This window comes from Gallinula chloropus, assembly GCF_964237585.1.
Source record: "Gallinula chloropus genome assembly, chromosome: 2".
Classification (NCBI taxonomy): Eukaryota; Metazoa; Chordata; class Aves; order Gruiformes; family Rallidae; genus Gallinula; species Gallinula chloropus.
Window position 1 is genome coordinate 466,551 of NC_140086.1, and position 27,555 is coordinate 494,105.

Sequence of the window (27,555 nt, forward strand, 5' to 3'; positions counted from 1 at the left end):
TCCTCTGTGCTGGGGACCGCAGGCAGCAGGGTGACGTCACCCAGCCAGCTCCTGTCACAGCCCTGGGACCGCCTGTTGCTGGGGGGACCCACTCTGTCCCGTCGCTGCTGGGGGGCTCTGCTGCGCCCGGCTGCCCCCCGGGCACTGAGGGGTGTTCCTGGCTGGGCTGGTGCTTGATACGGGGTGCTGGGAGCAGAGAGCTGGGAGCAGAGAGCTGGGAGCTGGGTTTGGAGCTGGGCTGAGCTGGGAGCTGGGCTTGGAGCTGAGCTGGGAGCTGGGCTGGGAGCTGAGCTCAGAGCTGGGCTGAGCTGGGAGCTGAGCTGGGAGCAGAGAGCTGGGAGCTGGGCTGGGAGCTGAGCTCGGAGCTGGGCTGAGCTGGGCTGAACTGGGAGCTGAGCTGAGCTGGGACCTGAGCTGGGAGCTGGGCTGAGCTGGGAGCTGGGCTGAGCTGGGCTGAACTGGGAGCTGTGCTGAGCTGGAGGGGTGGAGGGAGGAATGGAGGGATGGATGGAGGGAGGGGTGGATGGATGGAGGGAGGGATGGATGGATGAGTGGATGGGTGGATGGAGGGAGGGAGGGAGGGAGGGAGGGAGGGATGGATGGGTGGATGGATGGAGGGATGGAGGGATGGGTGGATGGATGGGTGGATGGGTGGGTGGAGGCTGTAGTCAGCCTCCTGATGTGTCCTCCAGCATGGTCACTGATGACGTGTTTGGGGTTGCAATGGACCTCTGAGCCCTCTCAGTGCCCCCCTGCCATGGGCAGTGCCACCCCCCAGCCCCGTCCGACCCGGCTTGAGCCCTGCCTGGGACCCTGGGGCAGGCCCAGCGTCTCTGGGCACCCTGTGCCAGGGCCTCCCCCCTCCCCAGGAAGGGTTCCTGCCCCCCAGCCCCTCTCCATCCCCCTGCTGCAGCTGGAGGCCGTTCCCCTGGGCCTGGCCCTCCCTGCCCTGGGCACCAGCCCCTCTCCAGCTCTCCTGGAGCCCCTCGAGGGCCGGGAAGGGGCTGGGAGCTCTCCCCAGCAGCAGCTTCCCTCCTCCTCTCTGGGCTGAGCCAGCCCAGCTCTCCGCAGCGCCTTGGGCAGCTGCCCTCGCTCCTGGCATCCGCCCCGGCGCTGGCGCAGCCCGTGCTCACAGCCCAGCAGCCCGTGCCAGGCCAGGCAGAGGGAGCTGCTTCAGGGTGCCCGGTTTCTGAGCCACCCCCAGCCTGCCCGAGCTCTGCTCAGTGCCCAAACCCAGCCCAGTGTCCAGGCAGGGTCTGCTGCCTGGTCTTTGGTGATGCTGGTGGTCCTGGGGGGCCAGGGCTGGTACCGTGACCCCGATGCTGCTCGTCAGTCACCGGGGCTGAGGGCTGAGCCTGGAGCTCACCCCAGCTTGGGAGGCTCTTTGGGGACAGTGCCCGAGGCAGGACGGGGCCTCTCCCAGAGGGGCTGCCCGCCTGGTTGGAGCCAGGCTGGCTCTGTGCTCCTCCTGCTCCTCCTGCCGTGGGCAGAGGGGAGAGGGGTGCGGGACAAGCACCCCTGTGCTGGGGGCTGAGGAGGTGAGTGGGCTGCGTGGGCTCAACAGGGCGCCTGGGTCTGGGGGTGGGTCCCCACGGCTGCGCCGGGGGCTGGGCTGCTTCCCTTGCCCACCAGCTGTTCCCAAGCACAGGAGGCCTCTGGGACCACTCTCTGTCCTCAGCATCCCAGGAGCGGTGGGGGTGTCCTGGTCCGGAGGGCGTGCGGGGATGCTCTGCGGGCGCAGCGGGATGTCCCCGTCCAGGGATGGGGCCGGCATCCTGGGGACATGAGTGTGGTGTCCGGGGAGGAGCAGCAGAGCAGCAGGTGCCCTCTCCTCCTGGCACCTTTTCCACAGCCCCCTGGAGCGGCCCAAGAAGGGTGACAACCCACCTTGGGTTGGGTGGGTGGCAGCAGGGCCCCTCTCCCTGGCTGTCCCGCGCCCTGGCCTCCTTGGGCAGCGGCCCCGGGCCCGTATCCCTGAGCCGGCGACCGCTGCTGCGGCGCTTCGGGCCCGGTGGCTGCGGGAGGCTCAGAAGGGAGCGGTTTATTGTGAGAGGAAACCCGATCCTCTGCAAACCTTCGCTCGCTTGTCCCCGGGCCGGGCTCGGCTCCTGCCAAGGCCTTTCTGGAAGCGGCCTGCGCAGGGCCTGTTCCGCGCCCTGTCCGCCATGGGCAGCACGCGGGGCTGCCAGGGCCCCCTGGAAACACGGTGTGAGGTGGCCGAGGTGGCCCCAGGACGGGGCTCAGAGTGGGGGTTGTTCAGCGCAGGGAGGCTGCGGCGCAGGAACAGCCCCGGACTCCAGTGGGAGGGGGGTGGGAGGGGACGGGTGGGCACCCAGTTCCGCCAGCCATGGGGACAGGAGGCACGGGGGGACAGTGGCCGTGCAGGTCGGGGCCTGCTCTGGGCTCAGTACCCATGTGCAGGAGTGTCGTGGCCCCACAGTGAAGCAGGAGAGGTGGCACCTGAGGGTTTGGGACCCCCGAGCCAGGCACCTGTAGCCTCCATGCAGGGCTCTGTGGCTCCCACGTGCCCCATCCTTGTGCCAGCTGAAGGGCTGTCTCAGTCTGCGCTCTCCACCTGCCTCCTCAGCCTCATGGCCCCTCACTGGTTTTGGGGCAGGATCCCTCTCAAGCCCACGTGCTGGTTTTCCAGTGATGCTTATGGGGAGAGGTGGAAGAACAGCGTCACGGAGCACGCTGGGGCCAGCGGCCCTCATGGTGCCCACCCCAGGCGCCCTCACACAGCCTCCCCGGCACACAGCTCCTGCCCAGGCTGTTACCCTGCCCAGGCAGTCCTGGGGGCATCCTGGGGAGTGCTGAGCTGTCTCCCCCTGCCCCAGCAGAGCCCTGGCTGTGTTGGTGCTGGGGGCTGCCAGGCCTTGCTGGGAGAGCCGTGGTCAGTCGCTGGTTGGCTGTGTCACTGCTGGCTGTGTCGCTGCCTCTCTGTGTCCCTGGCTCTCCGTGTCGCTGGCTCTCCGTGTCCCTCTCTCTCCATGTCCCTGGCTCTCCATGTCCCTGGCTCTCCATGTCACTGGCTCTCCATGTTGCTGGCTCTCCATGTCGCTGGCTCTCTGTGTCCCTGGCTCTCCATGTCCCTGGCTCTCCATGTCCCTGGCTCTCCGTGTCCCTCTCTCTCCATGTCCCTGGCTCTCCATGTCACTGGCTCTCCATGTTGCTGGCTCTCCATGTCGCTGGCTCTCTGTGTCCCTGGCTCTCTGTGTCCCTGGCTCTCCATGTCGCTGGCTCTCCGTGTCCCTCTCTCTCCATGTCCCTGGCTCTCCGTATCCCTCACTCTCCGTGTCGCTGCCTCTCCGTGTCCCTGGCTCTCCATGTCGCTGGCTCTCCATGTCCCTTGCTCTCCATGTCGCTGGCTCTCCATGTCCCTGGCTCTCCATGTCGCTGGCTCTCCATGTCCCTGGCTCTCCGTGTCCCTGGCTCTCCATGTCCCTGGCTCTCTATGTCCCTCTCTCTCCATGTCCCTGGCTCTCCGTGTTGCTGGCTGTCTGCTGGGCTTTGCGGGAAGCACGTGGAGCCTGGGGCCAGGGAGAACAAGGAACAGAGGTGCTTTGTGTGCCCGCAGCAGGAACTGGGCCACGAGCTGCCCGTCTGTCCCCCGCTAATGAGCTGGGGGTGCTGCGTGCCCGCGCCCACAGCTGCGCCCAGGCGTCAGGGTGCTGCGTCCCAGCCCCTGGAAGCAGCAGAACAATCCGGCTTTTCAGCTGGCTGCCCCTGACACAGGGCAGCTGCCCACGCTGCCAGGGCCTGGGGGGACGGACGGGCCTGGCCCGGCCCCGGCTGCCCGCGGGAGGAGGGAGGGGGAGCAGCCTGCTCCCCTGCGGAGGATTTTGGGAGGGGAGAGCCAGGGCCACGCAGAGCCCCGTGCGCGCGGCAGCCGGGAGGCAGCAGGTGCTGCTCCCAGGAGGGAGGATCCCGGTCCTGGGGGGTCCCGGTGCCATGAGTGGGTCTCCCCTGGGCTGGGGCTGAGCCTGGGCGCCTGGTGTTGCCCTCACGGCGGGATGGGCAGAGGCTGAGATGGGGACGGGGCTGCTGCAGCTGGGTCTGTGCTGGATGTGGCGTCTGCAGAGCCCATCCCCATGGGGTCCCGGGGGTCTGCAGAGCCATGGGGGTCCCGGGGTGCAGCTCATCAGAGGGTCTGCAGGGCCTGGGGATGCCCCCAGTGCCCTTGGGGTGTTAGAGGAGAGGATGCCGTGGCTTTGGTGTGCCTGGACCTTCTAATTCTCCCTGTGACCACCAGCCATGGGTGGGGGTTGCTACCCCACGGCTGCTGGGCAGTGGGTGCCCATGGGGGTCCCCTTGGGAGTCCCTGTCAGTGAACAGGAGCAGGGTCAGCAGGTGACCATCACCAGGAAGCCACCAGCTTCTTGTTGGCCTAGAGGAGCGGAGAGGGGGTGGTGTGGGAGCCACCCCCAGTTGCTGGCTCCCTCCCATGCCCTCAGGGCCTGGAGGAACAGCCTGAGCTCTGAACCAGGCAGGTCCCCAGGGCCGGGCGCAGCAGGCAGCAGGCTGGGGCTTGCTCCATGCACCCTGTCCTGGCTGGAGCCTCCTGCAGCCAGAGTCCTCTGCAGGGGTGATGGCAGAGACTGGCCGTGTCTGCGTGGGGCTGGAGCCAGCCTGGCTGTCTCACACCTCCCCCTGCCTCGCAGGTGAACCAGGGGAACATGCCAGGCATCCAGAGCACCTTCCTGGCCATGGACACGGAGGAGGGCGTGGAGGTGGTGTGGAACGAGCTGCTCTTCACCGACAAGAAGGCCTTTAAAGCACACGAGGTGAGCTGTGCCTCCCTGGCAGGGACTGGCCACCCCCTGAGACCTGCCCCTTCCTGAGCCACAGCACCCATCCCTGCTCTTGGCAGGCAGCAGCGTGGGTTGGTCAGCAGTGCCAATCAACCAATCAATCAACCAATCAATCAACCAGTCAATCCATCACAGCTTTGGGCAGCAATGCCAATCAATCAACCAATCAACCAATCAATCAATCAACCAATCAGTCCATCTCAGCTTTGGTCATCAGTGCCAGTCAACCAACCAATCAGTCAATCACAGCTTGGGTCAGCAGTGCCAATCAACCAATCAATCAATCAATCAGTGATCAATCGCAGCCTTGGGCAGCAGTGCCAGCCCCAGCCTGCCGTGCTGTGCTGTGCTGTGCTGTGCTCTGCTCCTGCTCTCCACCTTGTGCTTTCCCTTGGCTTCCCCCTCAGACTCAGCACCCCGTGTCCTCTGCCCCCCAACCAGCCTCCCCCGTGGCCAGGGCTCACCCTGCTCCCCAGCCCCCTTGCCCTCAGAAGTGTCCTGCCCCATCCCAGGACCTGCTGCCTCACCTCCCCTCTGCCCCCAGGAGAAGATCAAGACCATGTTTGAGCAGCTGGTGCTTGTGGATCACCCCAACATCGTGAAGCTCCACAAATACTGGCTGGACGTGAAGGACTCCAAGGCGCGGGTAGGGAGGGCGCAGGGGCGCAGCGGCTGGGGGTCTCTGGGCTGGAGGGGTGGGGGATGCTGGTGGGAGGTGGGTGGGATCCCAGCTCTGCTCCTCACCCTGCTCCCTGCGGCTCCCCTTCCACCCCTGGGACGCTGCTGCCCTCAGCCTGTCTCGGGCTGCGTGCCGCTGGCCGTGCCCAGCGCTGGCTCTGCCGGGAGGCTGACGCTGCTCCCCCCTTCCAGGTCATCTTCATCACGGAGTACGTGTCCTCAGGGAGCCTGAAACAGTTCCTGAAGAAAACCAAGAAGAACCACAAGGCCATGAATGCCAGGGTAGGTTCCCTGGGAGCACACCCAGGGCGTCCCGGGCACAGGGGGCTGGCATGGAGAGGGTGTCTGGCTCTGGGAAGGTGCAGCAAAGGGTCTGTGGGTGCCCCTGAGCCACCCAGGGACTCTGCAGGGAGGTGGCATCTCATGAGTGCTGGGGAAGAGCAGAGCTTGCCCAGGACAGCCCAGGAATGGGTCCTGCTCTCAGGACCTGACTGTGGGGTGGGAACGTGCCGCTCGCTGCTGCGGGGAGATGTCACAGAACCACAGGGTTGGAAAAGACCTTTGGGATCATCCAGTCCAACCATTCCCATCCTGAGCTGAACCAGCTCCCTGAGCACCTCATCTCCCCTCTGTTCAACACCCCCAGGGGGTGACTCAGCCCCTCCCTGGGCAGCCTGTGCCACAGCCCCACAACTCTGCCAGGGAAGAGCTTTGCCCTCCCAGCTGAGCTGACCCTGCCCTGGGGCAGCTTGAGCCCATTGCCCCTTGTCCCATCTCCTGTCCCCTGGCTGAAGAGACCATCACCCACCTCTCTGCACCCTCCTGGCAGGGCAGGGGAGGTGGGGAGAAGGTCTCCCCTCAGCCTCCTCTTCTCCAGGCTGAGCACCCCCAGCTCCCTCAGCTGCTTCTCAGAGGATTTGCCCTCCAGCCCCTTCCCCAGCCTGGTTGCCCTTCTCTGCACTCGCTCCAGGACCCCCATGTCCTTCTGATGCTGAGGAGCCCAGAACTGGACCCAGCACTCCAGCTGCAGCCTCCCCAGTGCCCAGTCCAGGGGCACAATCCCCTCCCCAGCCCTACTGGCCATGCTGGGTCTGACACAAGCCAGGCTGCCCTTGGCCTTCCTGGCCCCTGGGCACACTGCTGGCTCGTGGTCAGCCTGCAGCCACCCAACACCCCCAGGTCCTTCTCTGCCTGACAGCTCTCCAGACAGTCTCTCCCAGCCTGTAGCTGCTGGGGGTTGTTGTGTCCCATGGGCAGGACTCTGCCCTTGGCCTTGTTAAACCTCATCCCGTTGGGCTCAGCCCATCGGTCCAGCCTGTTCAGGTCCCTCTGAAGAGCCTCCCCACCCTCAGGCAGATCAACGCTTCCTCCCAGCTCAGTGTTGTTTCCAAACCCACTGAGGGAACATCCCATCCCTTCATCCAGGTCATGGATAAAGATGTTGAAGGAGACTGGACCCAAACAAGACTGTCCCTGCGTGGTGCCGATGGCTCTGGGGTGCATCGTGGCTCAGGAGGCCTGTGCCTCCTCCACCTCCCCAGGGCTACGCTACCGCTCGGGCTGCAGCACTGGTGTCACCTGCACACCCAGTCCTGGGTCTGGCCGAGGGTTTTGTGGGCAGGTGTCTGCTGGCTGTGACTGAGGAGCTCGGGGTACCCTGTGCCCAACCCCTCCAGCCCAGCAGGCAGCTCCATGTCACACCAGTGCAGTCAGGTGCCCCTGGAACTGCCCCTCGCTGCTGGTGGGTACCGGGCGAGCCACACGCAGGGACCCCACTGCTGCGGCTGCAACGGGGCTGCCCGCGGTCCCGCTGGGTCTGGGGGCTCAGGGGGCTCTGTCTGCTGCAAGGACGGGCTCTTGGGGGGCTCCGTCTGCTGCAAGGACGAGCTCTTGGGGGGCTCTGTCTGCCGTAAGGATGAGCTCTTGGGGGGCTCTGTCTGCCGTAAGGATGAGCTCTTGGGGTGAGCTCTTGGGGGTCTCTGCCACAGGGACGAGCTCTTGGGGGGCTCTGTCTGATGCAAGGACGAGCTCTTGGGGGTCTCTGTCTGCCACAGGGACGAGCTCTCAGCTCTGATGGTGTTTGAGCCGGGGCTGGAAGGAGATGAGCGTGTGGCTCGTCTCTGAGTGTCGGTCTCTGCGGGGCTGGAATTCCCTGGGCGTGGGGTGGGTGGGAATGGCCCTGCCTGGCTGCCTGGTGGCTCCTCTGATGGAGGGCTCTGGTCTCTGCTGCAGGCCTGGAAGCGCTGGTGCACACAGATCCTGTCTGCTCTCAGGTAAGCTCTGCGTGGCGCTGGGGGCTGCCGGCCCCTGGCTGGGCTGGGCTGGGCACGGGCGCCGTGCTCAGGGCAGCTTGGGGTTCCCCAGCTTCCTGCACTCCTGCGAGCCCCCCATCATCCACGGCAACCTCACCAGCGACACCATCTTCATCCAGCACAACGGGCTCATCAAGATCGGCTCAGGTAGGACGCTGCAGCCCCCACGCTGAGAGGGTGGCACGGGGATGCTGCTGGCTGAGGGACTGGGGGTCGTAGGGGGGGATGTGCCGAGGGGCTTCCAGCTGGGTAGATGGGGGGAGAGCTGTGGGGTCCCTTGGGGGTCCCCTGGGGATCACCCCAGAAAGGCACAGGGTTAACGTCCCCTTCTGTTTGTCCCTCTGCTCCACGACGTCCTACCCATCATCTGCTCCTGGCTCGGCGCTGGCTGACAGTCTGGCACAGGGTGTTTGCCAACGGTGAGTGTCCCCCCTCCACACCCACCCCCTCCCTGGGCTCTGCGGGCAGGGGGTCTTCGTGCCCCAGGGAACCACAGCGGGGTCTCCGTTGGGATCGAGTGCCCCACAGGTGCTGTGCATGGGCCGGGGTACACAGGGATCCCCGCTGCCTCAGGGCTGAGAGGAGCTGTGATGCCAAAGTCTCACCCCCCTCCCCAGCCCTCCCCGACGACCTGCGGAGCCCCATCAGGATCGAGAGGGAAGAGCTGCGCAACCTCCACTTCTTCCCGCCGGAGTACGGCCGTGAGTGCGGGGCTGGGGGTGTCTGTGGCACTGCGGGGTACCCCCTGTGCTCACACCGTGAGTCTGTGGCACCGCGGGGTGCCCCCTGTGCTCACACCGTGAGCCTGTGGCACTGTGGGGTACCCCCTGTGCTCACACCGTGGGTCTGTGGCACTGCAGGGTACCCCCTGTGCTCACACCATGGGTCTGTGGCACCGCGGGGTACCCCCTGTGCTCACACCATGGGTCTGTGGCACCGCAGGGTACCCCCTGTGCTCACACCATGGGTCTGTGGCACCGCGGGGTACCCCCTGTGCTCACACCACGAGTCTGTGGCACTGCAGGGTACCCCCTGTGCTCACACCATGGGTCTGTGGCACTGCAGGGTGCCCCCTGTGCTCACACCGTGAGTCTGTGGCACTGCGGGGTACCCCCTGTGCTCACACCATGGGTCTGTGGCACTGCAGGGTACCCCCTGTGCTCACACCATGGGTCTGTGGCACTGCAGGGTGCCCCCTGTGCTCACACCGTGAGTCTGTGGCACTGCGGGGTACCCCCTGTGCTCACACCGTGAGCCTGTGGCACTGCGGGGTACCCCCTGTGCTCACACCATGGGTCTGTGGCACCACGGGGTACCCCCTGTGCTCACACCATGGGTCTGTGGCACCGTGGGGTACCCCCTGTGCTCACACCATGGGTCTGTGGCACCGCGGGGTACCCCCTGTGCTCACACCATGGGTCTGTGGCACTGCGGGGTACCCCCTGTGCTCACACCATGGGTCTGTGGCACCGCGGGGTACCCCCTGTGCTCACCGAGGGTCTTGTGGTGAGGGTGAGGGAGCCCTGGGACAGGCTGCCCAGGGGGTGTGGAGTCTCCTTCTCTGGAGACATTCCAGACCCTTCTGGACCTGTGTGCCCTGTCCTGGGGACCCTGCTTGGGCAGGGGGTTGGACCCCATGGGCTCTGGGGGTCCCTCCCAACCCCTACAGCTCTGTGAGTCTGTACCAAATGGCTGGGGGGTAACGTGGGTGGGGGTCTCTGTGTAGGAACATCCCAGAGCTGAAAGTTTGGGAACACTCAGAAGCACGTGACATGTCACAACAGGGAGGGAGCGGGGAGTGAAGAGCCATCCTGCCCTCTGGGAAGGCAGGATTGGATCCCTGCCTGGGATATTCAGGGGTGAATTTGAGGGGGATAAATGGGAGAGGTTTGTGCAGGAGCTGTGAGGAGCCGTGTGCGGGCTGGGGGCGAGCAGAGGGAGGCAGGGCTGTGGGGCAGAGGGCTCTGTGGGCCTGGGGCAGGGCAGGGGGCTGGTCCCAGGGGCTGTGTGGCTGGTGCCTCTGTGCTGAGGTGGCTCTGGCTTGGCTCCGCAGAGCGGGCTGACGGGACGGCCGTGGACATCTTCTCCTTCGGGATGTGCGCGCTGGAGGTACGGAGCGGGGCGGCTGCGGCAGCTTCCGGGCAGGGGTCTCCTTGCTGAGCCTGCTGCACACCTGGGGGGCTGCCCAAGGGGTCCTGCTGCCCCCCTCCTGCCCCCTCCAGCCCTCACTGCGAGCTGGGGTCCCCTTGCGCCAGTGGAGACGCCTCTGCGGGGTCTGTTTCCTGCTGCCATGTCCCCCCTGCCCTGGGTGCAGCTCGTGGTGCTGGTGCCTGTTGGGTGTCTCTGCCGGTGCCTCCTCTTCCTCCCGGGGCTGTGACAGCCCCGGGCGGGGGGCTGTGGGCATGGGCAGACTGTGCTGCTCTGAGAGGACACACACTGCCGAGCTCAGCGTGCCCGGGCACACCGCGGGGCTGCCGGTGCCGGCTGCACCGTCCCGCCTGGGAGCAGCCCCCCCATCCCTGTCCCCCCTGGGAGCAGCCCCCCCATCCCTGTCCCCCCTGGGAGCAGACCCCCATCCCTGTCCCCCTGGGAGCAGCCTCCCCATCCCTGTCCCCCTGGGAGCAGCCTCCCCATCCCTGTCCCCCTGGGAGCAGCCCCCCCATCCCTGTCCCCCCTGGGAGCAGCCCCCCATCCCTGTCCCCCTGGGAGCATCCCCATCCCTGTCCCCCCTGGGAGCAGCCCCCCATCCCTGTCCCCCCTGGGAGCAGCCCCCTCATCCCTGTCCCCCCTGGGAGCAGCCTCCCCATCCCTGTCCCCCCTGGGAGCAGCCCCCTCATCCCTGTCCCCCCTGGGAGCAGCCTCCCCATCCCTGTCCCCCCTGGGAGCAGCCCCCTCATCCCTGTCCCCCCTGGGAGCAGCCTCCCCATCCCTGTCCCCCCTGGGAGCAGCCCCCCATCCCTGTCCCCCTGGGAGCAGCTCCCCATCCCTTGTCCCCCTGGGAGCAGCCCCCCATCCCTGTCCCCCCTGGGAGCAGCCTCCCCATCCCTTGTCCCCCTGGGAGCAGCCCCCCATCCCTTGTCCCCCTGGGAGCAGCCCCCCATCCCTTGTCCCCCTGGGAGCAGCCCCCCATCCCTGTCCCCCCTGGGAGCAGCCCCCCCATCCCTTGTCCCCCTGGGAGCAGCTCCCCATCCCTGTCCCCCCTGGGAGCAGCCCCCCCATCCCTTGTCCCCCTGGGAGCAGCCCCCCATCCCTGTCCCCCTGGGAGCAGCCCCCCATCCCTGTCCCCCCTGGGAGCAGCCCCCCCATCCCTTGTCCCCCTGGGAGCAGCCCCCCATCCCTTGTCCCCCTGGGAGCAGCCCCCCATCCCTTGTCCCCCTGGGAGCAGCCCCCCCATCCCTTGTCCCCCTGGGAGCAGCCCCCCCATCCCTTGTCCCCCTGGGAGCAGCCCCCCATCCCTGTCCCCCCTGGGAGCAGCCCCCCATCCCTGTCCCCCCTGGGAGCAGCCCCCCCATCCCTGTCCCCCTGGGAGCAGCCCCCCATCCCTGTCCCCCCTGGGAGCAGCCCCCCATCCCTGTCCCCCCTGGGAGCAGCCCCCCATCCCTGTCCCCCTGGGAGCCCTGGGCAGCTGGGAGCACCCTGGAAGGCAAGAAATGGGCCCTGAGGGCAGGGACACAGTGACCAGGGAGCACTGGGAGGGATGTGGAGCCCCTGGGCAGAGCTGCGGCCAGAACCAGAGGTGGGTCTGGCCTGTGTGTCCCAGCGAGGAGCTGCCACCCTGCCCGGGGATGTCCCCTTGGGAAGCGCTCAGGGGCTGACCCAGGGCTGGGCAGTGGGGTGACGTGGCTGTGGGGTGACGTGGCAGTGGGTGACGTGGCTGTGGGGTGACGTGGCTGTGGGGTGACGTGGCAGTGGGTGACGTGGCTGTGGGGTGACAGGGCAGAGGGTGACGTGGCTGTGGATGGACAGGGCAGTGTGTGACGTGGCTGTGGAGGAACAGGGCAGTGTGGTGACGTGGCTGTGGATGGACAGGGCAGAGGGTGACGTGGCTGTGGGGTGACGTGGCTGTGGGGTGACGTGGCAGTGGGTGACGTGGCTGTGGGGTGACGTGGCTGTGGGGTGACGTGGCAGTGGGGTGACGTGGCAGTGGGTGACGTGGCAGTGGGGTGACGTGGCAGTGGGGTGACGTGGCAGTGTGTGACGTGGCTGTGGGGTGACGTGGCAGTGGGGTGACGTGGCAGTGGGGTGACGTGGCAGTGGGGTGACGTGGCTGTGGGGTGACGTGGCAGTGTGTGACGTGGCTGTGGGGTGACGTGGCTGTGGGGTGACGTGGCAGTGTGTGACGTGGCAGTGTGTGACAGGGCTGTGGGGTGACGTGGCAGTGTGTGACGTGGCAGTGTGTGACGTGGCAGTGTGTGACGTGGCTGTGTGTGACGTGGCTGTGTGTGACGTGGCTGTGTGTGACGTGGCTGTGTGTGACGTGGCTGTGGGTGACGTGGCTGTGGGTGACGTGGCAGTGTGTGACGTGGCTGTGGGTGACAGGGCAGTGTGTGACGTGGCTGTGGGTGACAGGGCTGTGGGGTGACGTGGCAGTGGGTGACGTGGCTGTGGGTGACAGGGCAGTGTGTGATGTGGCTGTGGATGGACAGGGCTGTGTGTGACGTGGCTGTGGGTGACAGGGCTGTGGGGTGACGTGGCTGTGGGTGACGTGGCTGTGGGTGACGTGGCTGTGGGTGACGTGGCTGTGGGGTGACGTGGCTGTGTGTGACGTGGCTGTGTGTGACGTGGCTGTGGGTGACAGGGCAGAGGGTGACAGGGCTGTCCCTCCCCAGATGGCCGTGCTGGAGATCCAGACCAACGGGGACACGCGTGTGTCGGAGGAGGCCATCTCCCGCGCCCGGCACTCCCTGGACGACCCCAACATGCGGGTGAGAGCGGCTGCTGAGCCCGGGGGGCTCGGGCACCCCCCTGCAGCCAGAAGCTCCCCACAAGCATCCTTCCCCCTGGTGGGACCTGGAATGTCAGGCCCAGCCTGGGGTGACACCAGACTGGGGCCTAAGGGAGGGAAGGGTGAGATGAGAGACTGGGGGGACGTTCTGGACAGAGAGAGTGGTGAGGGGACAGGCTGCCCAGCCAACCTGGCCTTGGACAGGGCACCCACCCCCTCTCTGGGCAGCCCCTTCCAGCCCCTCACCACTCTCTCTGCAAAGAACTTCCCCCCAATATCTAATCCAACCCTTCCCTCCTCCAGCTTCAATCCATACCCACCCCCCACCCCCCACAGCCCTTTGCTGGGCTGGCACTGCATCCTCCTCCCTGGAGAGGGCAAGCAGGGAGCAGCAGTCCCATGGCCGGGCTGTGGTGGGCACCCAAGCAGCATCCTGCCTGCCTGGGGCACCCCTGCCTGCCCTGCCCGGGGCTGGAGGTGCCTGAAAGACTGGCTGGGGGGGAGACTGTCTGGAGAGCTGTCAGGCAGAGAAGGACCTGGGGGTGTTGGGTGGCTGCAGGCTGACCACGAGCCAGCAGTGTGCCCAGGGGCCAGGAAGGCCAAGGGCAGCCTGGCTTGTGTCAGAGCCAGCGTGGCCAGTAGGGCTGGGGAGGGGATTGTGCCCCTGGACTGGGCACTGGGGAGGCTGCAGCTGGAGTGCTGGGTCCAGTTCTGGGCTCCTCAGCATCAGAAGGACATGGGGGTCCTGGAGCGAGTGCAGAGAAGGGCAACCAGGCTGGGGAAGGGGCTGGAGGGCAAATCCTGTGAGGAGCAGCTGAGGGAGCTGGGCGTGCTCAGCCTGGAGAAGAGGAGGCTGAGGGGAGCCCTTCTCCCCCCTGCTCTGCCCTGCCAGGAGGGTGCAGAGAGGTGGGCGATGGTCTCTCAGCCAGGGGACAAGAGATGGGACAAGGGGCAATGGGCTCAAGCTGCCCCAGGGCAGGGTCAGCTCAGCTGGGAGGGCAAAGCTCTTCCCTGGCAGAGTTGTGGGGCTGTGGCACAGGCTGCCCAGGGAGGGGCTGAGTCACCCCCTGGGGTGTTGAACAGAGGGGAGATGAGGTGCTCAGGGAGCTGGTTCAGCTCAGGATGGGAATGGTTGGACTGGATGATCCTAAAGGTCTTTTCCAACCCTGTGGTTCTGTGAAATCTGCTTCCTGGGAAGCTGGGGCTGGCAGTGGTGGGGTGCAGGGGGCTGTGTCCCCCCTGCCCCCAGCTCCTGCCTCTCCCCTCCCCTCAGGAGTTCATCCTCTCCTGCTTGACACTCAACCCAGACAAGCGTCCCACAGCCAACAGCCTGCTCTTCCACCGCGTGCTCTTCGAGGTCCATTCCCTCAAGCTGCTGGCAGCCCACTGCTTCATCAACAACCAGTGTGAGCACCAGCCCAGGGACCCCCTGCCCCTCTGCGCCCTGCCAGAGCCCGGGGAGAGGGGCAGAGCCGGGCAGACCCTCGCTGGGCTGCGCGCCGCGGGACCCCCCACTGACAGCCCCTCTGTCCGTAGATCTGATGCCAGAGAACGTGGTGGAGGAGAAGATCAAGGAACTGGACCTGAACATGGTGATGGCCGAGATCCGGAGGGAGGGTCGGCCCGGAGCGCAGTGGAGGTGGGGGTCAGGGGTGGAGCTGGCGCCCAGCCTGGCACTCTGGTGCCGTGGCACAGGGATTCCCCATCCCTCTCCCCTCTCCTGCCTCTCCTGGTGACTCTCCCGTTCTGTTTCTCCCCCAGGTACTCAGAGGTCTCCTTCCTGGAGCTCGACAAGTTCCTAGAAGACGTCAGGTGGGTTGGGAGGTGGTGGTGGGTCTGCCCAGCCTGGTCTGTGTCTCTGTGTCCTCCTCAGCGCCCCGGGCAGCACAGAGCCGGGGTCAGAGCATCCCGTTCTCACAGCACGTCATGAGTGACCCCTCTGTGGTGACCCCTCTGTGGTGACCCCTCTGTGGTGACCCCTCTGTGGTGACCCCGCTGTGGTGACCCCTCTGTGGTGCCCCCGGTGCGAGCCGGGCCGAGGGGCGCAGGGTCACCTGCCGCATCCTCGCCGCGCTGCCGGGGCCGGGCCATGGCGGGGGCTGCCAGAGGACAGGGCTCAGCTGGCTGTCCCCCCTCTCTGTCTGCACCAGGAATGGGATTTACCCCCTGATGAACTTCGCTGTTTCCAGACCCCACGCCCTCCCACGCGCCCTCTCCCAGCCCCAGGAGGACCCTCAGAAAGCCAAGACCCCCACCCCTGAGCCCTTCGATGTGGAGACCAGGAAGGTAAGGTCGGGGACAGGTGGGGACAGGTGGAGGGTCTCCACTCAGCACACCCTGCTGCCAGAGTGCCGCTCCCTGTAGCCGTGCCCTGGACCCCAGCCAGGGTGGGAGCAGCTCTCCCTGCTGCCCCAGGGCTGTGGTGGTCCCTTTGGGGTGGGAGCAGCTCTCCCTGCTGCCCCAGGGCTGTGGTGGACCCTTTGGGGTGGGAGCAGCTCTCCCTGCTGCCCCAGGGCGGTGGTGGTCCCTTTGGTGGGAGCTGGGGAGGTCCCTCTTACCCGAGACTCCTGGACCAGCCCTGTGGGCTCCTCTTCTTCGGCTCTGTGCTCCCTCCTCGTGCGCCCGCGGGCAGCTCTCTGGTGTGGTGTGGCAGGGCATGGTGTGGCATGGTGGGGCATGACGTGGCATGGCATGATGTGGTGTGGTGGGGCATGACATGGCATGGTGTGGTATGGCATGACGTGGCGTGACGTGGCATAGCATGGTGGGGCATGGCACAGTGTGGCAGGGCACAGCACGGTGTGGCGTGGTGTGGCATGGCATGATGTGGCATAGCGTGACATGGCATGACATGGCATGATGTGGCATGGTGTGGCGTGGCGTAGCATGGCATGGCGTGGCATGACATGGCGTGGTGTAGCATGGCATGACGTGGCGTGGCACAGTGTGGCAGGGCATGGCACGGCGTGGCGTGACGTGGCGTGCTCGGTGCCTCGTGGCCAGGGTGCCCAGTCCAGGGGCACCATCCCCTCCCAGACCTGTGGGTCCGACACCAGCCAGGGTGCCGTTGGGCTGCTCGGGCAGAGAGGTGGGGAGCGGGTGACAGTGACACCCCCGGGCGTCACCAGCCTTCCCAGTGATGTCCACACACCCCCACCCCAGTGAGGGTGTCCCTGCCCGTGCCGGGGGTGGGGGCAGGGGGTCTCTGAGGGCCCTTCCAGCACAGGCAGCTCCCGGGGCCATCCAGGAGCACAGGGCTGACAGCGGGTGAGGATGGAGCAGCCCCTGGGACACACAGCTCGGCTCTTCCAGGAGAAGTGGGAGGCCTGGAGATGGCAAAGGACAGGGGACAGAGAAGTGGGAGGTCTGGAGATGGCACAGGACAGGGACAGTGAAGTGGGAGGTCTGGAGATGGCACAGGACAGTGAAGTGGGAGGTCTGGAGATGGCATAGGACAGGGGACAGGGAAGTGGGAGGTCTGGAGATGGCACAGGACAGGGGACAGGGAAGTGGGAGGTCTGGAGATGGCACAGGACAGGGGACAGGGAAGTGGGAGGTCTGGAGATGGCAAAGGACAGGGGACAGAGAAGTGGGAGCCCTGGAGATGGCACAGGACAGGGGACAGGGAAGTGGGAGGTCTGGAGATGGCAAAGGACAGGGGACAGAGAAGTGGGAGCCCTGGAGATGGCAAAGGACAGGGGACAGGGAAGTGGGAGGTCTGGAGATGGCACAGGACAGTGAAGTGGGAGGTCTGGAGATGGCATAGGACAGGGGACAGGGAAGTGGGAGGTCTGGAGATGGCACAGGACAGGGGACAGGGAAGTGGGAGGTCTGGAGATGGCACAGGACAGGGGACAGGGAAGTGGGAGGTCTGGAGATGGCACAGGACAGGGGACAGAGAAGTGGGAGCCCTGGAGATGGCAAAGGACAGGGGACAGGGAAGTGGGAGGTCTGGAGATGGCAAAGGACAGGGGACAGGGAAGTGGGAGGTCTGGAGATGGCAAAGGACAGGGGACAGGGAAGTGGGAGCCCTGGAGATGGCAAAGGACAGGGGACAGTGAAGTGGGAGGCCTGGAGGTGGCAAAGGACAGGGGACAGGGAAGTGGGAGCCCTGGAGATGGCAAAGGACAGGGGACAGTGAAGTGGGAGGCCTGGAGGTGGCACAGGACAGGGGACAGTGAAGTGGGAGCCCTGGAGGTGGCACAGGACAGGGGACAGCGAGTGTCCTGGCAGAGCCTGCAGTGCCAGGGCTGTTTGTGGCAGGGAGGTGCTCGCTCAGAGGCAGGACAGGCACACAGCGGGCTTGGGCTGGGGAATATGGGTGGGAGCCTGTGGAGTCTGTGTGGAACAGGGGCCTTGGTTCCTCACCGGGCTCCTGCCTCCTGGGCTGAGCAGTCACACGCTCTCTCTGGCTCTCCTTTGCCTGGACAGTGGGACTTGTGGTGTGAACCACTTCACGGGACCCCGGAGGAGCAGCCAGTGGGTGAAGCTGACACCCTGGAGCTCGAAGCTGACCCAGTTCCTTCACAGGAACCCAGAGCTCACTCATTACTGGAAACACTGATTTATCTAACACACACAGGGATGCTCTGTGGTGCCATGTGGGGCTTCCAGAAGACAACCTGGATGTCGTTGTTGGGCGCTTCCAGCTCGTGGTTGTGCTCTTCCATCTGGTTTAAGGCTTGGTCATCCCATGAGGACCTGAGGAAGTGTGATATTAAAACATAGCCAGGAGTTGAGCAGAGCTTTAGGGGCAGGCCTAGGGGTGAGTGGAGCAGCAGGGTTCCTTGTCACCCTGCCCAGGGCTCCTGTGCCCACCTCTCAGCTGACAATGACACTGGACCACGTGAACCCTCAGCTGCTCCACCCAGACATTCCCTAGAACTGTGGGTAGAAGGGGAAGGTCAGGCTGGCAGTGGGGACCCCTGATTAAAGAGGTTTGATGGGGAATCTGGGAGTCATGCCTGGAGAAGCGGGCTGGGATGGGGCAGAGGGGCTGCATCTGAGCTGCTGCTCGTTCTGCCCCTTGCAGGTGGTGCAGATGCAGTGTAACATGGAGCTGAACGAGGACAAGACCCAGTGGCACGTAAGTGTGGAGCTGTTCTGCGTGGGGCCGTGGGGCAGGACCTCTCTGAGCCCATCCCTGAATCAGAGAATCCCAGAATCCCAGCCTGGGCTGGGCTGGGAGGGACCCCAAGGGTCCCAGAGCTCCAACCCCCTGCCACAGGCAGGGACACCAACCTCCAGGCCTGGAGCTACACAAGGTTGCCCAGGGCCCCAGCCAACCTGGCCTTGGACACCCCCAGGGATGGGGCACCCACCCCCTCTCTGGGCAGCCCCTTCCAGCCCCTCACCACTCTCTCTGCACAGACCTTCCCCCCAGTCTCTAATCTAACCCTTCCTCCCTTTAGTTGTAAGTGTGTGAAGGTGTGTGTGAAGGGCTCTCCTCTCTCCTCTCCACAGCTCACTCTTCTGCTGATCCTGGAGGACAAACTGCACCGCCAGCTGAGCTACGACTTGCTGCCCAGTAGGTTGGGGCGAGTGTGGGGGCTGCTCGGGGCCCTGGGCACATCCAGGCCCGGCTGGGCTGGGCACAGACCGGGGGCACAGGCAGCTTTCCTGTCCCCCTCCTGCTGGGAGGGTGGACTAAACCCAGTCCTGGTATGGTGCTGGTTCCTGTCCACTCAGGCCCTGTGTGTGGTGGGAACCTGCACGCTGGGAGCGCCCTGGAGCACACGTGTGTCACCGGGCACACGCGGTGTGCGGGTCGTGGGTGACACAGGTGAATGCATCCCCCAGGCCTGGGGGGGGAGTGGTCTCTGTGGTACCTCTCAGGGGACAAGGTGGGGTCTTGGAGGGAGCTCATGGCTCTGGGGAAGGGACCCGGGTCTCTCTGGGTGACCTCATGAGTGTTTGAAGTGTGTGAAGGGGGCCGGGGCCGGGCTCTTCTCAGTGATGCCCAGGGGCAGGACACGGGGCAGCGGGTGCAGCTGGAGCAGAGGAGGTTCCATGGGAATGTCAGGAGGAACTTTGTGAGGGTGGCAGAGCCCTGGGCCAGGCTGCCCACAGAGGTTGTGGGGTCTCCCTCCATCTCTGGAGACATTCAGACCCCGTGACCCTGGGCACTGCCCTGTGCGGCTCGAGGGGACCCTGCTCTGGGGGTGGGACTGGGGGATCTCCAGAGGTCCCTCCAGCCCAAATCAATCTGTGTGCGTCTCCTCAGAGCAGGTTCAGCACAGCAGGTTCCTTCCTAAAACAGGAAGGCCGGGAGGCTGGAGTCCCTCTGCTGCCTCTCACCCGAGCACAAAGCTTGGAAAGCGGCGCTGGGGAGCTGCTGCTTGGGCAGCGCCCCGGATCCTGCGGGCAGGTAGCGACCTGCCTGCTGCTCCTGCTGAGCCAGAGCAAGCAGAACCACCTCGGAGAGACGCGCCGGGCAGGGCAGCGGGCTGCGGGCCAGGTGGGGCTGGTCCTGCCCGGCGTGGCTCGGACCGCTCAGCGTGTGCCCCAGAGCGCGTGGAGCGCGGTGACGCGTGGCGCGGGCGTGCTGAGCGCGGGGATGGGGCACCGCCAGCGCGCTGAGCTTTGGTCTTCTCACCCCCCAGCCGACAACTCCAAGGACCTGGCCACCGAGCTGGTGCATTACGGATTCATCCACGAGGTAGGGAACTCCCTCCCTCCTTCCCAACTCAGGCCCACACGGCGCGGCCAGGGCCGGCCCCAGAACGGGGACACCTTGTCCTGGTCTGGCCCGGGAGGGAGTTTTGCGCTCTCAGTACCGGCCGTGTTACGGGGATGCGGGATGAGGGCGCTGCCGGCAGCACGCGGGTGGTTTAGTTGCTGCCAAACAGTCGAGGGCTCCTCAGCTTCTCGTCCTGCCCAGGGAGCTGGGAGGGGACGTGGCCGGGACAGGTGACCCAGCCTGGCCAAGGGCTGGGCCGTGCCCGGGACATCGCGCTCTGAGGCACCGATGGGAGGTGGCTGAGGGGCTCGGGGACTGGCGGTGACTGAGAAGGGCTTGGGGATTGTGGTGGATGAGAAACTCCCCCTGAGCAGCAGTGGCTCCTGCAGCTGGGAAGGGCGATGGGATCCTGGGCTCCATCAGCAGAGGGGGGGCAGCAGGGACAGGGAGGGGATTGTCCCTCTCTGCTCTGCCCTCCCCAGCTGGAGTCCTGTGGCCAGAGCTGGGGCCCAACACAAGGAAGATGTGGGGCTGGTGGAGAGGGGTCAGAGGAGCCACGGGGATGCTCAGAGGGCTGGAGCAGCTCCCCTACGGAGAGAGGCTGAGGGAGCTGGGCTGGGTCAGCCTGGAGAAGAGAAGGCTGTGGGGGGACCTCACTGCAGCCTCCCAGTCCCTGAAGGGACCCCAGGAACAGGAGGGGAATGGGCTTGTTAAAGGGCAGAGACTGGCAGGACAAGGGGCTGGAGTGAAGCTGGAGGAGGGAAGGGGGAGAGGAGAGACTGGGGGGAAGTTCTTTGCAGAGAGAGTGGTGAGGGGCTGGAAGGGGCTGCCCAGAGAGGGGGTGGGTGCCCCATCCCTGGGGGTGTCCAAGGCCAGGTTGGCTGGGGCCGTGGGCAACCTTGTGTAGCTCCAGGCCTGGAGGTTGGTGTCCCTGCCTGTGGCAGGGGGTTGGAGCTCTGGGACCCTTGGGGTCCCTCCCAGCCCAGCCCAGGCTGGGATTCTATTCTGTGATTCTATGGCTGAGCGCTGGTGCTGAGCATCACCCGGTCAGCCCTGAGAGAAGCAGCCTGAGAGGGGATCTGATCAGTGGTTATCAGTTTATCAGTATCTGAGGGACACGGGGGCACACGGCCTGTTCCTGTCTCTCTCTTCCAGGAGGTTACCTGCTCCTAACACATCCTCCCCTCTCTGAGGTCTCTGCTGCACGGGAACCCACCCACTTCCCTCTGGGGCCTGGAACTGATTCGGGCCTCGTTAAACTCTGGGGAAGTGGCCCGGTCCTGGGCTCAGCATGTGGGGCCCGGTCCTGGACTCAGCTCTGTGGGGCCTGGTCCTGGGCTCAGCTCTGTGGGGCCTGGTCCTGGGCTCAGCTCTGTGGGGCCCGATCCTGGGCTCAGCTCTGTGGGGCCCGATCCTGGGCTCAGCTCTGTGGGGCCCGGTCCTGGGCTCAGCTCTGTGGGGCCCGGTCCTGGGCTCAGCTCTGTGGGGCCCGGTCCTGGGCTCAGCTCTGTGGGGCCCGGTCCTGGGCTCAGCTCTGTGGGGCCTGGTCCTGGGCAGCTGGGTGGCCGAGGGGCCTCTGAGCACCGAGAAGTTTCCATTTGAGAATCCTGAGGTTGATTCTGCCGGTTCCAGGCCCCTTGGTGGTACCCACACCCTTTGCACCCCCTGGGGTCGGCCAGTCATCTCCTTCCCAAGGAATAAACCCTCTCGTTAGGGTAAAAAGAGTGTCAGGAAAGGGATTTCTGTACAAAACAGGGGCTGGACCAGCAGAGTCACGTTAATTAGTGTTGTAGCAGTGGGGATGCACAGACAGGCACAGAGGCCAACTGGAGATCCAGGGGTCAGTGGCTGTGTGTCCCCATGGGATCACCCGTGGCTGTGTGTCCCCATGGGATCACCAGTGGCTGTGTGTGCCCATGGGATCACCAGTGGCAGTGTGTCCCCATGGGATCACCAGTGGCTGTGTGTGCCCATGGGATCACCAGTGGCTGTGTGTCCCCATGGGATCACCAGTGGCTGTGTGTCCCCATGGGCCCACCAGTGGCTGTGTGTCCCCATGGGATCACCAGTGGCTGTGTGTGCCCATGGGATCACCAGTGGCTGTGTGTCCCCATGGGATCACCAGTGGCTGTGTGTGCCCATGGGATCACCAGTGGCAGTGTGTCCCCATGGGATCACCAGTGGCTGTGTGTGCCCATGGGATCACCAGTGGCTGTGTGTCCCCATGGGATCACCAGTGGCTGTGTGTGCCCATGGGACCACCAGTGGCTGTGTGTGCCCATGGGACCACCAGTGGCAGTGTGTCCCCATGGGATCACCAGTGGCAGTGTGTCCCCATGGGATCACCAGTGGCAGTGTGTCCCCATGGGATCACCAGTGGCTGTGTGTGCCCATGGGACCACCAGTGGCAGTGTGTGCCCATGGGCCCACCAGTGGCTGTGTGTGCCCATGGGATCACCAGTGGCAGTGTGTCCCCATGGGATCACCAGTGGCTGTGTGTCCCCATGGGATCACCAGTGGCTGTGTGTGCCCATGGGATCACCAGTGGCAGTGTGTGCCCATGGGACCACCAGTGGCTGTGTGTCCCCATGGGATCACCAGTGGCTGTGTGTCCCCATGGGATCACCAGTGGCTGTGTGTCCCCATGGGCCCACCAGTGGCTGTGTGTGCCCATGGGATCACCAGTGGCTGTGTGTCCCCATGGGATCACCAGTGGCAGTGTGTGCCCATGGGATCACCAGTGGCTGTGTGTCCCCATGGGATCATTATGGATCGTGTTCCCAGTGTGTGTGTGAGTTGTTCTCCTCCCATATCAAAACTCAGCTGTGAATCCAGGGGTTTGGGATGGAGTCACTGGGCAGAGGGAGTTGGGCTGGGGACCTGAGCCAGGGTGATCTAAGGAAGCTCAACCCAGGCACGTGCAGGGTCCCACACCCAGGAGGAACAACCCCTGGCACCAGGACAGGAATGGGGGGACCTGCTGGGAAGCAGCGCTGGGAAAAGCCCTGGGAGTGCTGGGGGATGCTGGGCTGAGCGTGACCAGCACCGTGGCCTCAGCCAAGGAAGCCAGGGGCATCTTGGGGGGATCAGGAGGAGTGTGGGAAGCAGGGCAGGGGGTTCTCCTGCCCCTCTGCTCTGCTCTGCCCTGGGGAGGCCTCAAGGGGAACAGGGTGTGTGGGGCTGGGGTCCCCGGGGCAGGAAGGACAGGGAGCTCCTGGAGAGGGGACAGCAAAGGGCTGTGGGGATGCTGAGGGCACCAGAACATCTCTGGGGCAGAGAGACTGAGGGACTTGGGGCTGCTCAGCCTGGAGAAGAGAAGCCTGAGGGGGATCTTCTCAGTGCTGAGCAACCCCTGAGGGGTGGGCTCAGGAGGAGGGGTCAGGCTGTGGTCGGGGGGCCCAGGGACAGGACAAGGGGCCGTGGGCACAGACTGGAGCAGAGGAAGTTCCCCCTGAGCCTGAGGAGAAACTTCTCTGCTGGGAGGGTGTCAGAGCCCTGGGCCAGGCTGCCCACAGAGGTTGTGGGGTCTCCCTCCATCTCTGGAGCCATCCCAACCCCTGATCCTGGGCGCTGCCCTGTGCAGCTCGAGGGGACCCTGCTCTGGGGGTGGGACTGGGGGGGTCTCCCGAGGTCCCTCCAACCCCCACCAGCCTGTGGGTGTCCAGTGAAGCCGAATTGATCTGTGGGTGTGTTTTCTACCTCAGGATGACTGTGAGAAGCTGGCTGCCTTCCTGGAAAACGCCTTCCACAAACACCGGTCTCCTCCCTTGTGAGTCACCCGGCTGCAGCCTGGCACAGAGCGGAGCCCCTGCGCCCCGGGGAGGGGGGAGCATGCCCGACTGGAAGAGACCCCTGACCCCCCCCCTCGCTCCTGGCTGAAGCTTTGCGGTCCTGAGGGGTGTCCACCTGAGCTGTGGGGGGTGAGGCAAGAGGAGGAGTAACCAGCAGAGATGAGAAACCACAGGTTGAGACGTCAGGACTGAGCAGGAGTTCGTGTTCTGCTCCCCACGCCCGAGCCGGAGGGAGGGGGCAGGGGGGCAGCACCCCACAGCCCCTTCCCGATGGTGTTGGTGAAGATGCAAAGCTGCTGCAAGAAGCCCCCCCAACCCATAAATCTCCCTCTGGGAATGATGAGCTTTCTGCACTGCGGGTCCCAAAGCTGCTTCTCCCTCTTTGCCAGCTGGTGGTACTGGCAGAAGGGAGGAGAGGAGGGGGCTGGGAAAGCTCCGTGCTGGTTCCCATCCCCACATCCCATCCTTTGCTCCCAGATTCTCCTGTTCTGTTGAGGTTTCCCCAGCACAGCTGAGCCCCTGTGATGCCCTGTGATGAGCAGGGCACATCTCTGTGTGTGCTGAAGGCAGGAGGAGGTGGGACCTGGAATGGCAGGAGAAGGAATTCCAGAAATCCAAAGCTGCATCCCAACACGTGGGCTGGTGGAATCCTCACCGGTGCTGAACACCCCCCTTGTCATTCCCCAGCCTGTTCGAAATGTCTCGGCGCCCTAGGGGGGCACCCCGGTGCCTCCTCCTTCCCTGCCTCTCCGGGGGGCTGGAGCTCAGTCCTCAGCCTGGAGAAGGGGAACTCACTCGCCTCAGCTGCTGCCACCTCACGCCGGGCCCGTGAGAGGGGCGAGTGGGACTCACTTGTGCTGCCAGAGCCACCCCAGAGCCGTGCTGTGCCGTGCCATGCTGTGCCATGCCGTGCCATGCTGTGCTGCCAGAGCCGTGCCATGCTGTGCTATGCTGTGCTGTGCCATGCCGCCAGAGCCACGCTGTGCCACCCCATGCTGCTCGCCTTGTGCCGTGCTGCCAGAGCTGTGCTGTGCCACCAGAGCTGTGCCATGCTGTGCCACCAGAGCTGTGCCATGCTGTGCCACCAGAGCCGTGGCACCCCGTGCTGCTTGCCTTGTGCTGTGCTGCCAGAGCTGCGCCGTGCTGTCAGAGCCGCACCGTGCCGCCAGAGTGGTGCCACCAGAGCCGTGGCACCCCACGCTGCTCACCTTGTGCCATGCCACCAGAGCCATGCTGTGCCATGCTGTGCCATGCTGCGCCACCCCGTGCTGCTTGCCTTGTGCCATGCTGCCAGAGCCGTGCTGTGCTGCCAGAGCCATGCCGCCAGAGTGGTGCCACCAGAGCCGTGGCACCCCACGCTGCTCACCTTGTGCCATGCTGCCAGAGCCGTGCTGTGCCACCAGAGCCGTGGTACCCCACTCTGCTCACCTTGTGCCATGCTGCCAGAGCTGTGGCACCCCACGCTGCTCGCCTTGTGCCATGCTGCCAGAGCTGTGGCACCCCACGCTGCTCGCCTTGTGCCATGCTGCCAGAGCTGTGCCGCCAGAGTGGTGCCACCAGAGCCGTGGCACCCCACGCTGCTCACCTTGTGCCGTGCCACCAGAGCCATGCCATGCTGCACCGTGCCGTGCCACCCCATGCTGCTCACCCTGTGCCGTGTGGGACCAGCTGGTGTCAGCACAGGGCCGGGTGCTCCCCATGGCACCGCCTGCGTCACGCTGCCCGCGCTTCGCCGCGCCTCTGGCACTGCGCCGGGCCGGGTTTGCCGCGCTCAGGGGCCACGCTGAGCGTCCAGCTTGCGTCCTGCTTCCCGCTGCGCCGGCGTTTCCACCTGACGGATCAATAAAGCCACTGAAAGCAGCTGCTCTGGTCGGGGCTTCGCCCCAGGGAGCCTCTGGGCGACTCCTGAGTCCCCCCTGCACCTCAGCGGAGACGTGAAGCCGCTTCCCAGGGTGCAGCGACCTCATCCATGCACAGGACTGGTGGAGAGGGGCCAGAGGAGCCACGGGGATGCTCAGGGGGCTGGAGCAGCTCCCCATGGAGAGAGGCTGAGGGAGCTGGGCTGGGTCAGCCTGGAGAAGAGAAGGCTGTGGGGGGACCTCACTGCAGCCTCCCCGTCCCTGAAGGGACCCCAGGAACAGGAGGGGAATGGGCTTGTTAAAGGGCAGAGACTGGCAGGACAAGGGGCTGGAGTGAAGCTGGAGGAGGGAAGGGGGAGAGAAGAGGCTGGGGGGCAGTTCTTTGCAGAGAGAGTGGTGAGGGGCTGGAAGGGGCTGCCCAGAGAGGGGGTGGGTGCCCCGTCCCTGGGGGTGTCCAAGGCCAGGTTGGCTGGGGCCCTGGGCAACCTTGTGTAGCTCCAGGCCTGGAGGTTGGTGTCCCTGCCTGTGGCAGGGGGTTGGAGCTCTGGGACCCTTGGGGTCCCTCCCAGCCCAGCCCAGTCTGGAATTCTGTGAACCCAGGCAAACTGGGCTGAGAAGGAATTCGGTGCAGAAACCATCTCCCAGCTGCTTGGTTCCAGCCTCTTTCTCCAGATCGAGTTTGCACTTGCCCCTGTGAAGGGAGAGATCCCTTCCTGTGCCCAGTGAGCCAGTTCGCTCAGCTCCCCTCCCCTTCTCTCCTCCCACTGCTTGGGATGGATGTGCAGTGGATTTCCCTGCTCCTGGCTGTGCTGCAGGGAGCAGTGGGGAGCTCACTGACCAGTACCACGGGGTGTTTCCAGTACACCACCGGCTGGGGTCGGGTGGGACCACTCCAGATCTCAGGAGGTCCCTTCCAGCCTCTCCCATCATCCAGTCCAAGCCGCTGCTCCCCCTGAACGGGTTGCCCAGGTCCGTGTCCCATCAGGCTGGAGCATCTCCCTGGATGCTCTGGGCACCGCCTGGCTCCATCCTCCTGCCTCTCCCCCTTCACATGTGTACAGCCAGGGATGAGCTCACCCCTCAGCCTCTCCTCAGAAGGAAGGGGTTCCCCTCCCTCCATCACCCCAGTGTCCCTGTGCTGGGCTCTGCCGTGTCCTTCGTGACTTGAGGGGCCCAGAACTGGACCCGATACTCCAGCTGTGGCCTCACCAGGGCAGAGTAGAGGGGTGAGGGACATCTCTAGACCTCCTAACCACCCCCCTTCTAATACAGCCCGGGATGGCATCAGCCTGCTGGGCCAGGAGGGCACAGTGCTGGCCATGGCCCCCCTGCAGTCCCCCTGGCCCCCTCCCCTTCCCTGCCCCAGGAGGGCACAGTGCTGGCCATGGCCCCCCTGCAGTCCCCCTGGCCCCCTCCCCTTCCCTGCCCCAGGAGGGCACAGTGCTGGCCATGGCCCCCCTGCAGTCCCCCTGCCCCCCCTCCCCTTCCCTGCCCCAGGAGGGCACAGTGCTGGCCATGGCCCCCCTGCAGTCCCCCTGCCCCCTCCCCTTCCCTGCCCCCCAACAGCCCAGCCCAGCCCATACTGCCCCGGGGCCAGACCCTGCCCTGGCCCTTCTCGCGTCTCACGGAGCTTCTCCCCGCCCGGCCCGGCTCTGGCTGGAGGGCAGCGTGGCCCCGAGGGGTGTCAGCCGCCCCCCCGCCCCCCGGCGCTGGCTGGAAGCGGCAGCCGGGCCCCGGCAGCTCGGACACGGCCCCACGGGGACGCGGCCCCGTCCCGAGCGGCAGCGGCGGCCACGCGCTCCAGCCGGTTTGGGGGGTCCGGACCCCGCCGGGGGGGGGAGGGGCGCCGCTGACCCCCTCCCGAGACCGGGCACCGGGCTCAGCGCCTGTTCCAGCCGCCTCGGCCACCACCCCGCCCCGAACCGCCCCCGGCGGCTGCAGCCCGCCCGGGACCCGCGACCACCCGCCCGCCCCTCCGCCCCTCGGCATCCCCCGCGGCCGGGCCGGGCCGGGGGCTTCGCTCCGGGGTGGGCAGGGAGGGGCCGGGCCGGGGGGCTCCGCTTCGGGCCGGGGGGGCTCCGAGCGGGGCCGTATCGGGGGGGCTCCGCTCCGGGCGGGGCCGGGCCGCTCGTCCCGAGCAGTTCCCGGGCGGCCCCGCGGCGGCCCCGGGGCTGCACCCGCCCCGTGAGCCGGGGCCCGGCCGGCGGCGGCTCCGGCTCGGTGCGGGGAGGGGCGGGAGGGGCTGCGGCTCCGCAGTCCCGGGACGGACCCAGCGCCGGCCCAGGACCCGCGGGGGACAACGGGCCGGGGCTGCGCAGGGACGAGCCCCGAGGAGCCGAGTCCAGCCGGGAGGAGCCGAGTGGAGCCGAGCCGAGTCCAGCCGGAAGGAGCCGAGTCCAGCCGGGAGGAGCCGAGCGGAGCCGAGCCGAGTCCAGCCGGAAGGAGCCGAGTCCAGCCGGGAGGGGCCGAGCCAAGCCAGG

General features: G+C 66.1%; 1 protein-coding gene across 1 annotated transcript in view; it reads left to right on the top strand.

Annotated features, from left to right (window-relative positions):
• NRBP2 (nuclear receptor binding protein 2) overlaps positions 1–23,608 on the top strand; it is a 30,597-nt gene extending 6,989 nt beyond the window's left edge. Inside the window, exons 2-18 of the mRNA XM_084260186.1 lie at positions 4,662–4,784; positions 5,356–5,457; positions 5,682–5,771; positions 7,722–7,762; positions 7,854–7,948; positions 8,197–8,220; positions 8,419–8,502; positions 9,855–9,910; positions 12,631–12,726; positions 14,020–14,152; positions 14,283–14,385; positions 14,508–14,558; positions 14,897–15,032; positions 17,779–17,832; positions 18,210–18,273; positions 19,349–19,404; positions 23,130–23,608. Coding sequence (XP_084116312.1) covers positions 4,662–4,784; positions 5,356–5,457; positions 5,682–5,771; positions 7,722–7,762; positions 7,854–7,948; positions 8,197–8,220; positions 8,419–8,502; positions 9,855–9,910; positions 12,631–12,726; positions 14,020–14,152; positions 14,283–14,385; positions 14,508–14,558; positions 14,897–15,032; positions 17,779–17,832; positions 18,210–18,273; positions 19,349–19,404; positions 23,130–23,198 — 1,377 coding nt within the window. The 3' untranslated portion in view covers positions 23,199–23,608. The remainder of the gene's footprint in view (positions 1–4,661; positions 4,785–5,355; positions 5,458–5,681; positions 5,772–7,721; positions 7,763–7,853; positions 7,949–8,196; positions 8,221–8,418; positions 8,503–9,854; positions 9,911–12,630; positions 12,727–14,019; positions 14,153–14,282; positions 14,386–14,507; positions 14,559–14,896; positions 15,033–17,778; positions 17,833–18,209; positions 18,274–19,348; positions 19,405–23,129) is intronic.
• The last annotated feature ends 3,947 nt before the right edge of the window (positions 23,609–27,555 follow it).